We start from the raw sequence: 12,509 nt of genomic DNA, 5'->3' as shown, positions 1-12,509 counted from the left end.
GGCTGCGTGAACGCGCAATTCTGGCACCAAAGAATGAAACAGTGGCTGAAATCAACATGACTCTACTCAGACAGCTTCCAGGCCGTGAGATCTCATTCAAATCTGTTGATACAGTAATCGACCAGGACCAAGAAGTCCAGTACCATGCAGAATTCCTTAATTCTTTGGAGCCCGCTGGAATGCCCTCCGGGAGGCTCTTTCGCTAGGTTCAAGATTTCTTAAAGAGCATTATAAGAGTTCCAATCTTGAGAGTGAGGTGGTAGCTTTGCCTCTCAATAGAGACTTAAGTTTTTTGTTGAACTGGGCGTTAACTGTGTTGAGAGGATTATTTATGAGGTTAGAATATGTTGCAGCATCACATAAAAGGTCATTTATTTTAGAAATATAATCATCTTTGTTTAAAACCACTACTTTGTTGGCTTTATCTGCTTTAGTGACATGTAGAACCTTATTTTTCTTAAGGGCTTGGATTGCTTTGGTGAATCTTTCTGGACAGTTTCGAACACAAGGCTTGGACATAGATGCATACACAACACCTTTACACATGTTCACTTCTTCACTTGTCAATTTACTGAATTTCTCCAAATTGCAAAATGCTCTGGCTATGTCAACACTGTCGACTCCCTTGTTAGAACCATCAAAATTTAAACCATAGCCGAGGGCACACAAGGTATCATTGTCAAGTTGTTAAGAGGAGAGATTCACTGTACTCACCCCTGAAGACGTGAATTACACGAAAGCGCTTGAGAACTTCGTGTTTTCTTCTTTCCTTGTGGTTATCAACATATATATATATATATATATATATATATATATATATATATATATATATATATATATATATATATATATATATATATATATATATATATAAAATCTTCAACTAAGAAAAAATAATAAAATTAATAAATTGAAATTCTTATCAAAATCCTCAATATTGCATTGCTTTTCATTTACTAATAATTAAATTTGTCTACTAGATCACCAACATTGTGCGCCTAAGGCATCTTTCTCAATGGGTTTTCCCCGGTATTAAAGCCTCATGTTTCGCACACAGTAAGATAGGCGGCCGCCATTTTGGTTAGCTTTAAACAAACACATAGCCATCTAGGGGAGAGATTATGTAACTTCGGTAAATATAATACAGAAAAACGAGCTCGGATAAAAATTTAAATATTTTCTCCTATAATTATCATGAATCGTCTTCAAATCTGGTACACATTTACAGTACTTGATATTATATTCAACATTTAACTCTGGATTTGTTCGATGCATTACGCCTTTTACTTGAAATATTGTATCGTGTCAGGCAGTTCCCAATACTCAGGCAGCGATTCCCAAATAGGGGTAAATTACCCCACTGGGGGTAATTTCGCATTCAACGGGGGTAACGACAGCCTTTAGGAAAGTTTAGGTGAAAGGAAAAACATTAAATACAGACACACAAATATTCAAATGTATCATTATTAACAATGATTTAAATCTCCGCGTATGTCCAGTATCACTCACCGCCAATCCGTCGCCTCAGATTGATTTTTGATTTTGCCGCTTACAGCGGCTACTTTATTGTGCACCCCACACTCATCCTGTGAGCGGTAGCGCAAAAGGATTACAGAGTAGAGTTTACAAAGGGTCATAATAATTAACCCCCGTTGTTAGGATATTATGGCACTGAATGTTACACAGTATTTCATTTACATTATTTGTTTAGTTCTATACATAAAGGGTAACTTATTCACAAATGCGTGAGTACAGGCGTGTGAGGCAGTATGTCTGGCCTCACACTTTGTTATTCACATTTACGTGAGAGGTATTCAAGCACATTGCGTATTTGGTTCTGTACATGAGAATTGATATAGTTACTAAGTGCAAAAAGTGGATACAATCTTAATATGTCGGCTATCTTGCCATTAGAGATGAAGTGTTGTGCCATTTCACACACAGTGTGCTTGGGCCTGTCCCTAAAAGGTTCTATCTTCACACAGTCGAGGACGTAGTGTTCAAGTGTGTGGCCATATGTATGGCCACACACTTTACATTTAGTCTTGTTTACATCTGCTTGAGGAACATACTGCCAAAGGTACTTATATCCTAACCTTAATCTAGCGGTTACAACATCTTGTAATCTAGTGATCTTATTACTTGCTCCACATACATGTTTCACTTGATACATCTCATCATGGTAACCTATGGATCGACTAGTGCCTGTTTGCACTTATCTACTTGCGTCAAACTCATCAATAAGTTCTTTCCTAATTACAGTTTTAAGGGTTCTTTTTGACAGACCCAAATTGCATTCAACGGTGTCTCTGTTAGACGCGAGTTTGGCGAGGGCATCAACTCTGTCATGTTTTATGAGGCCTATGTGAGAGGGGATCCACAACAGTTTGACCTTGACACCCCGGTCAACAAGGCACGCATATTTGTGTCTGGCTTCAGAGACAAGAGCGTGACAACCTGAGTCGAGGGTGCCAAGGGCAAGTAGTGAGGATAGAGAGTCAGTGATGATGAGACTGTCAGTAACAGTGGTTTCAATGAATTTAATAGCTGTGAGTATGGCACTTCCAGCCCTCCCACAGGCGGTGTTAAGAGATCCATCAGTGTAGATGGTCTGTGTGATATTATCATCAGTCTGTAGAGTGTGTATGTGTTCAAGAGCTCTCAATTTGGCAGTGTGTTGGAAATAAATGCTTTGTATAATTAATTTTTTAGGCGGATACGTCGGTATTGTGATATCGAAGGGAACTGTCCGCCAGGGTGGCAGGAAGCGCTGTTGTGTCTCAACTTTGTACAGGTGGTCTAGTCCAAACATCTTCATATGTGTAGCTGTAGTTTGGATCCATTTAGACTCAGTAGTCCCATGGTTCATACATTCTAGCAATTTTCGTCGCCTCAGAGAAGGGAGGGGGTGGGGTGGTATGACGGAGGGCGGGGCAAGAAATAGAGAAACGTAACGTTTTTTTTTTCATAACTTGTCAGAAGTCAGTGGAAGACGGACGTACATGAAAGTCTCTGGCATTTTTGAGCAAAAAAGGTAAATTTGGCTTTTATTTGACGATATTTTACGTAATTCTATATTTACTCAAGAAGTAACTTTTCTGTTGCTTTTACTGTACTTTTGTCTCATTCCATTTATAGTTCAGAATAAACCAATATACATATAATCGCATTTTGCTCTTGTATTTCATTATTTTCCTCTCTCTCTCTCTCTCTCTCTCTCTCTCTCTCTCTCGCATGTTTTCCCTCGCTCCTTTCTGTATAGGTCAGTATTCTCGTTTGTTTTATAATTCGTCTCTGACTGTTACCTTGTTCATATATCTGTAGATGAATAATTGGGAAAGTGGGTTGAATTTTATGTGCGAGCATAGAAGTTATGTTCTGATTTGTACAAGCGAATTTATTATGTTTGTTGTGATGAAATTTGAACATATATTCGTATGTGTTATTTTATTTCCCTTTTATTTTTCCCTCTCTCCATCATATGTTTGTCTGTCTGTAAGTCTGTACTTCTTTTTACAGATGTCCTCAAGAAAGAGTGTGTATTCCGACGCTTTTCTGGAGCTTGGGTTCACTGTAGGCCTGCTATTATTATTTGATTTATTTATTTCAGAGAGTATTTGTACTTATTGTACTTTACAATTATTGTTTTATTTATTTCAATTGCAGTGAAGGTGTCATTGCACTCCTGAAATTAATAATTGATTTATTTCCAACAGAAAGAGTAATTGTAATTACTGCATTTATGTCATTATTGTTCTATAAAATAAAGGAAAGTCCAACCTAATAAAGTTATATTTATTGCACATTAGCGTGTAACTAATAATAACAAAATGTTGAGGGGGAATGAGCTTGTTGCTAAGAATGATTTTGGAAAAATTGGGGTAATGGCCAAAAGTAATTGGGAACCTCTGCAATACTGTATGAGTAGGTTGTGTTCCAATGTATAGTTTGGCCTCCAAGGGGCTCTGAAGTCAAAATGTTCTCAAGGGTATAATTTGATCACCGCTTATCGAAATTCGCTGAAACTCACACATATGACTGATGCTGACACTGACTACAATATATATAGCCTAACATCTTTTGCCCCTCTTCCCTTCCCTCAGAAACGTGCGAGGCGTCAGTTACGGTTCCCGGGGCTCAGGGGTCTAGGTGACATCGACCCTGTCCTGAGAAGTGGTGGCGGCGACCTGACCTTGCCCAGAGGTTTCAAATTAGAGACTTATCCTGATAACTGCTTCAGTGCGTCACAGAGTCCTGGCTCACCCCGCCATGTTAGGTAAGAGCTTCCTGTATGGTAAGGGCTTCATGTAAAGTAAGAGCTTCATATAAGGTAAAGGTTTCATGTAAGGAAAGAGCTTCATGTAAGGTAAGGGCTTCATATAAGGTAACGGCTTCATGTATGGTAAGGGCTTTATGTAAGGGAAGGGCTTCATGTAAGGTGAGGGTTTCATGTAAGGTAAGGGTTTCATGTAAAGTATAAGGGCTTCATGTAAGGGAAGGGCTTCATGTAAAGTATAAGGGCTTCATGTAAGGGAAGGGTTTCATGTAAAGTATAAGGGCTTCATGTAAGGGAAGGGTTTCATGTATTGTAAGGGCTTCATGTATTGTAAGGTAAGGGCTTCATGTAAGGGAAGGGTTTCATGTAAGGTGAGGGCTTCATGTAAGGTAAGGGCTTCATGTAAGGGAAGGGTTTCATGTAAGGTAAGGGTTTCATGTAAGGTGAGGGCTTCATGTATTGTAGGTAAGGCTTCATGCAAGGTAAGGGCTTCATGCAAGGTAAGGGCTTCATGCAAGGTAAGGGCTTCATGCAAGGTAAGGGCCTAATGTTGTAAGGTAAGGGCTTCATGTATTGTAAGGTAAGGGCTTTATGTAAGGTAAGGGCTTCATTTAAGGTGAGGGCTTCATGTACAGTAAGGGATTCATGTCAGGTAAGGGCTACATGTAAGGTAAGGGCTTCATGTAAGGTAAGGGCTTCATGTATTGTAAGGTAAGGGCTTCATGCAAGGTAAGGATTTCATTTAAGATAAGGGTTTCATGTATTGTAAGGTAAGGGCTTTATGTAAGGTAAGGGCTTCATTTAAGGTAAGGGCTTCATGTAAGGTAAGGGCTTCATGTAAGGTAAGGGCTTCATGCAAGGTAAGGGTTTTATGTTATGTGAGGGCTTAATGTATAATGTAAGGTGAGGGCTTCATGTAAAGTAAGGGCTTCATGTCAGGTAAGGGCTACATGTAAGGTAAGGGCTTCATGTAAGGTAGAGGCTTCATGTATTGTAAGGTAAGGGCTTCATATATTGTAAGGTAAGGACTTTATTTAAGGTAAGGGTTTCATGTATTGTAAGGGCTTCATGTATTGTAAGGTAAGGGCTTTATGTAAGGTAAGGGCTGCATGTAAGGTAAGGGTTTCATGTAAGGTAAGGGCTTCAAGTATTGTAAGGTAAGGGCTTCATGTAAGGTAAGGGTTTCATGTAAGGTAAGGGTTTCATGTAAGGTAAGGGCATCATGTAAGGTGTAGGGCATCATGTAAGGTATAAGGGCTTCATGTAAGGTAAGGATTTCATGTAAGGTAAGAGCTTCATTCAAGGTATAAGTTCATTATGTAAGGTAAAGGCTTCATGTAAGGTAAGGGTTTCATGTATTGTAAGGGATTCAAGTATTGTAAGGTAAGGGCTTCATGTAAGGTAAGGGTTTCATGTAAGGTAAGGGTTTCATATAAGGTAAGGGCATCATGTAAGGTATAAGGGCTTCATGTAAGGTAAGGATTTCATGTAAGGTAAGAGCTTCATTCAAGGTAATAGTTCATTATGTAAGGTAAAGGCTTCATGTAAGGTAAGGGTTTCATGTAAGGTAAGGGCTTCATGTAAGGTTGTAGTGGATCTCTGAATCTCTCCAGGTTGTAGTGGATCTCTGAATCTCTACAAACTACATCCGCATTCCAATGTGACAGTATCCTAGCAACCAAACAAGCTGCCCAGGGGGGCGTCACCAGCTGCTACCATATCCTAGCAACATTGGGGGGAGGGGAGGGATCGCCACTTGCTACGTCTAGCCTAGCAACGGAGTCAAGGAAACCGGCGAGTTCCCACGGGTTTGCTTCCGGCTGCTGTGTATATAAGCTCGCATTCTCTCCACTGAGATTGGGTGGACCAGCATTTTATCTTAAGGTCCGCGTAGGTAATATTCCTAAAAAAAAAAAAAAAAAAGATATCCACTTGCTCTGTCTTATTAGTCCCTCTGTATATCTCCGGTACGAGAATAAGAACCTATTCTGTGCATAGATTACGAGGGGTTGACCCGGTCTTTGCACAGATAGAGTACAGAAGCTGTCGGCATGTCTCACAGGGATCAAAATGATACCCTGGACGATGGGGTTATGAGTTTAAGTCTGGGAGACCTCTCTTCACCCACACTCAGGCCCCACTCTCCCCACAGTGACAACGCCCAATCACCCACAGAATCTCCTCGTTCGTCGCGAGCAAGCTCTCCTGCGGTGCCTGCGTCCACAGATCTCCTTCAACTGATTAAGTGGATGGAAACTTCTCGACGCCAGGACTATGTTGCAAAGAGAGAAGAGGAAGAAATTCGGTACAGAAAGTCTGAAAGACGACGCCACGAAGAGGAACAAAGACGCAGAGAACTAGAAGATATACGTAGAAGTGAGGATGACCTGAGAAGAAGAGAGGATCAAGACAGATTTGAAGTCTTGATTTCCCTGTTAGCCTCCCCACAATGATCTACCATACAAGATTCCTCTGCTACCACTAATGCTGATACGACTAGAGGTACTGGTACCTCATTTCCCAGAGTCGGTTCAACAATTCCTCAAAAGGCTGCAGCACAAACGCCTCCCTCTCTGAAGTCTGACGCTTCTTATCAGATATTTCGGGAATGGCGTCGACGTTGGCAAGACTATGCAACAATGGTTGACCTGTCAAGTTTACCACAGCCTAAGCAGATGATACAGCTTCATATGTGCTTGTCCTTAGAGACACAACTTACTCTCGAGCACACACTTCAAGTGCCTCCTACGACAACTCTGAGGCCGTTCTCGACAAGTTACAGGAACATGTTAACGGACAGCACAACGAAGCGCTTAGAAGAAGAGAACTCCTCCAATGTAAGCAGCTTGATGGAGAATCTTTTGATGCATTTTTTGTAAGACTCAAGAGATGTTCAGAGGAAGTTGATGTTTGTCCTGGAAATTCTCAAGTCTGTGAAGAGACACAACTCAAGACAATTATTTTAACGGGTGTTCGAGATGAAGAGCTAGTTCAGCGTCTCATTTCACTTGACCCCACTTCCTCCCTTGAAGATGTAGTTACAAAATGCCGAGCCTACGAGGCCACCAGGTGTGTGACTTCAGATTTACGTTCACAACCTGACCAGGTGAGGGCGGTGCCTTCTTACAGAAAGGGTAAGAAGCAGCAAGGTAACCCCACCCCTCACCCTCCAGCTACACCTTCAGCAGCAGCTTTGTGTAACAACTGCATGAGACAGCATGATGCCTCCCAGTGCCCAGCTGCTCAAAACGTGTGCAGAAGTTGCGACCGCCATGGTCACTGGGCTTACACAGTCAAGTGCCCTGCTAGCAAAGTTCAGTGCAGACTTTGTGGTCGTGTGGGCCATTATGACAAATGTTGTCGTAAGAAGACACAGAGAGGACACCACCTAGGATCCAAGAAGTCATCCTCAGGAAGTGCTGGCGCGCCCCCTCCTTCTGGCAAGCATCAAGACGCTGTGTCCAGTCGTTCCTGCCGTCGTGTACATTGTTCCACAGACACGACGCCCCAGCACTTTAGTGTCGTCATTTCTCAAGGTAACTTGTCATCCAGTCTTCACCCGTGCTGACGTCTCAGTAATTGGTCCACAACACTTAGCAAGTTTGGGAATACCCAGGAGCAACCTACAGCCCCCTCCTCAGACAACGAAACTGACAGCTGATGGTTCTAAGATGGCTCCAGCTTTGGGATCTTTCTGGGCTACTCTTACCTTTGGTAAGCAGTCTTGCTCAGCCCGGATTGATGTTCATGATGGGATCCCGACTCCGCTTTTATCATATGGCCATTGTCAAGAGTTGGCCATTATTTCCAAGGAATTCCCCAAACCTATTTTAAAGGTCACCCAAGTCAACAGGTTGAAGGAACTCCCTATCTCTACTAACACGTCCCCTTCTGATGCAAGAGCTTACCTTCTCAAGGAGTTTGCTGACGTGTTGGTTACGAAGACATCTTTGGGATCCACACCACTCAAGCCGATGGTGGGTCCATCTATGAAGATTCATCTTAAGGATGGTGCCACACCTTTTGCCATCCACACCCCTCGTTTGATTCCTCACGCCTACAAGGAGCTAGTTAGACAAGAGCTTGACTCCATGGTTGCTCAGGGAATCATCAAGCCGGCCGGAGACGAACCTTCACCTTGGTGCCACCCTCTCGTCCCCGTCGCCAAACCTCGTGGTGGAGTACGAATCACCACCGATCTATCAAAACTTAACCAGCAAGTTTCCCGTCCAGCCCACCCTTCACCCACACCCTTCGCAGCTGTTCGAAATGTGGACCCGAAGGCGAAGTTTTTTACAACGATGGACGCCTTATGTGGTTATTGGCATATCGAGTTGGCCGAAGAAGACCAGCATTTGACTACATTCATCACACCATATGGAAGATATCAGTATTGCAGAGGCCCCATGGGATTTGCCGCTACGGGCGATGCATTCTGTCAACGTGGTAACACGGCCCTTCAAGGAGTCACGAATTATGTCAAAGTGGTTGATCATATATTACTCCATGACGAAGACTAATGTGCCCACCTCTCCCGAATATATGAAGTTCTCACCAGATGTCGAAAGTACGGGATTACTCTCAATGCTGACAAGTTTGTAGTCGCCGCACCATCAGTGAACTTCTGTGGGTACACTCTCTCAGCATCAGGTATCGCAGCTGACCCGGAGAAATTAAGTGGAATCAGGTATTTTCCAACCCCTGCCAACCTGACAGACCTCCGTTCTTTTTTGGGTCTGGTCAATCAGCTGGCTGAGTTTTCACCTGACATCTCCGCCGCAGCCCAGCCGTTACGCCCCCTGCTGAGCCCCAGGAGGACATTCCTGTGGACCCCAGATCATCAAGAGGCCTTCCAGCGAGTCAAGCAGGCCCTCTTAAGTCCACCTGTCCTCGCCTGTTACGACCCAGCCCTACCCACCGTCCTCCAGATTGACGCCTCCAGACTCTACGGCGTTGGTTACGCCCTTCTGCAGGACCATGGCGGTGGACAACTCCGCTTAATTCAGTGTGGATCCCGGTTCCTGACGGACGCCGAGACCCGATATGCCACGATTGAGCTGGAGATGTTGGCTGTTGTCTGGGCGATGGCGAAGTGCCGCTTCTACCTGATAGACTTCAGCACTTCACTCTCTTCACGGGTCATCGCCCTCTTATACCTATTATCAATCACTACTCTTTGGACGCAGTAGAGAATCCTCGCCTTCAACGTTTGAAAGAGAAGCTCTCGCCTTATCTCTTCACGGCTGTGTGGCGTGCGGGTAAGCTGCTGTGCATCCCGGATGCCCTGTCCCGAGCCCCTGTCAGTCGCCCCACCCCAGAGGACGAGATGTTGTGTTCTACAGCTGCTGCATCCCTCAAGTCAGTAGTTTCATTGAAGGCCGTCTTCACATCAGAAGAGTCTACAGAACCGGATGCAGACAAGACCCTTGAAGATCTCCTCACCGCAGCCCGGGCCGACCCTTCCTACATCCGGCTCGTCGACTGTGTGTCTCAGGGATTTCCATCGAACCGATACGACCTTCATGAATCGCTACTCCCGTACTGGAAAATACGCGAGGATCTCTATTGTGACGGAGACCTCGTCTTGTATGGTCCACGAGTAGTTATTCCTGCTGCCCTACGCCGCCGTACCTTGACCCGCCTTCACGACAGCCATCGAGGAGTGGAGGCCACCAAGCGACGGGCGAAGCAGACTGTATTTTGGCCCGGAATCGACGCGGACATTGCAAGTACCGTCCGTGCCTGTGAGCCGTGCCAGATTATGCAACCCAGCCAGCAACAGGAACCTTTAATGTACGACGATAACCCTTCAAGACCCTTCGAGTCTGTGTCGGCCGACTTCTTTGCAGTGGCAGGGAAGTCCTTCCTCGTCATTGCCGACCGATTGTCTGGATGGTCTGTTGTCGTCCCCTGTGGTAGTGATACAACGGCTACTGCTACTATCCGGAATTTCAGGCATTACTTCAGAGAAGTTGGTGTTCCCCTCCGCCTCAGGACTGATGGAGGACCCCTGTTCACCAGCCACAAGTTCCGGGACTTCATGGACTGTTGGGGAGTCCGTCATGTCGTGACCTTGCCCCACTACCCCCAGGCGAATGGACACGCCGAAGCCGCAGTCAAGACTGTTAAACACCTGATCCTTAAGGTGTCACCCTCAGGAAATATCGACTGCGAGGACTTCGATCGAGGTTTGTTGGAGTTACGCAACACCCCGAACTTCACCGGACGCTCCCCAGCCCAGGATCTATATGGACATCATCTCAGGTCTTGTGTTCCTGCCCACCCGAAGTCTTTTTCTCAAGAATGGCAAGCCAAGACTGAAGAATGTGACCGCCGTGCAGCAGAACGAGCCGCAGCTGTCGCTGCTCGGTACGACTGTCATGCCCGCCCCTTCCCAGGTTGAGTATCGGCCAGCAGGTCAGGTTTCAAGATTCGGTATCTCACCGCTGGGACAAGGTTGGGGTTGTCATGGGTATTGGCCGGTCCAGGGACTACCAAGTGCGTCTTCCTAGTGGTAGAGTATGGTGGAGGAACCGTCATTTCCTCCGACCTGTGGAGCTGCCTAGTGTTGACCCTTCCCCAGTAGAGTCCCCTAATGTTGATGTCTTTACAGTAAATCCATCCCCACCTTGTGTTTCTGCCCCGGTACTCCGCAGGTCCGAGCGACTCAGAAACAAAAGGTCCGCTCAAGATGAAACTATGAGCGTATAGGGGGAGGGAGGTGTATAATATGGACACGAAGTAGTACCTTAAGCTGTGTATTCATATATTACTCTATTAATTATGTATAGTGAAGTATTACAGAACATGTACTAATCCTATGTAATATTTCCATTTATTATGCACCATGTTATGTATATGAATTATCATATGTATATATCATTATCATATCATATCATCTGTACATGCCAGCGCGCAGTGATACAAAGAGTGGAGACCACCAGTCCTTATGGTGTGAAAGTGCTCTGTCTTATTAGTCCCTCTGTATATCTCCCATACGAGAATAAGAACCTATTTTTAAGATAACAAGTGTTTGTGTATACCCTCAGTAGTGTAGAACATTTTGGGGGTACCGAAGACAAACATAGACCACTGAGATTCATTCTGGCCTACGTTCCCGAACACGCAACACCTCCTCCAAGCAAGCTCCTCGCTGTCCGGCCCTCATTCAACCTGGAGGACAGCAACACGCAACATCTCTAACGAAGCTCCTGCACATCTACCTCCTTCACAAGCTACTCACCGAACGTGTCTTCCAAGCAAGCTCCTCACCACACGGCATCTCCAGCACCAGACTGTCTTTCATATAATATATTTTATATAAGAAAACCACCACCTAGAGTTTCCATCCATCCATCCTGAGTGCTAGACACATCATATCACGTAACCTCCACAAGGTTGTAGTGGACGTCTCCCCTACAAACTAACTGCGTAGCAGCCCACCACCTGCTATCACATTCCAATGTGCCGCCTTCCCTAGCAACCAACCAGATGTTACCGTATCTTAGCAACGAAACTATTCACCGGCTACTTCTCGGGTTTTCCCACCATGACTCATAGCGGCTGCTGCGGGGTATATAAGCTCTGTCTCTCCCTTGAGATTCAGTCTGACCAATCTTCTTGAACAAGCAACACCTCCTCCTCTGCCGCTGCCTGGCGACCCTCGCCTCTCCTCCGCCTGCCTGGCGGTCCTCGCTCCCGTCAGCGAGCATGTCCTTCTCTGAGCTTCCTCACCAACCAATTCTCATTCTGCCCATTTTCCTGAACAAGCAACATCTCCTCCAGCAAGCTCCACGCTGTTAACATTTCATTCAACCAGGAGGCCAGCAACAGGCAACATCTTCTCTAACGAAGCTCCTGCACATCTACCTCCTTCAACAAGCTACTCACAGCACGTCTCTACCAAGCAGCCCCTCACCACACAGCACCTCCAGCACCAGACTGTCTATCATATAACTTATATATTATACAAGGAAACCACATTAGAGTTTCCTTCCATCCTGAGTGCTAGACAACTTTAATATGTCGATACCCCTACAAGGTAAAGGTTTCATGTAAGGTAAGGACTGTAGGTCTCTTGAACACTATTACCGTAATGTAAGCAACTCGACACACCAGCATATATGACAACAAAATAGGCAAGTTTATTAAATGTACCACAGGTATCTAGACAACTTTTGTCCTTAAAAAAAAGGGCTATATTGTAAATAATAAGCCCATTAACCAACAATAT

The 12,509-nt window shown here is 44.7% G+C and overlaps 1 protein-coding gene across 1 annotated transcript in view; it reads left to right on the top strand.

Annotated features, from left to right (window-relative positions):
* Positions 1 to 3,830: 3,830 nt before the first annotated feature.
* The window catches only part of LOC121862611, a 37,679-nt gene continuing 29,000 nt past the window's right edge, over positions 3,831 to 12,509 (top strand). Inside the window, exons 1-2 of the mRNA XM_042360928.1 lie at positions 3,831 to 3,881; positions 4,104 to 4,276. Coding sequence (XP_042216862.1) covers positions 3,831 to 3,881; positions 4,104 to 4,276 — 224 coding nt within the window. The remainder of the gene's footprint in view (positions 3,882 to 4,103; positions 4,277 to 12,509) is intronic.

The sequence above is a fragment of the Homarus americanus genome, unplaced genomic scaffold, assembly GCF_018991925.1.
Source record: "Homarus americanus isolate GMGI-L3 unplaced genomic scaffold, GMGI_Hamer_2.0 scaffold31037, whole genome shotgun sequence".
Lineage (NCBI taxonomy): Eukaryota > Metazoa > Arthropoda > Malacostraca > Decapoda > Nephropidae > Homarus > Homarus americanus.
This window is presented reverse-complemented; position numbering and strand designations above follow the sequence as displayed.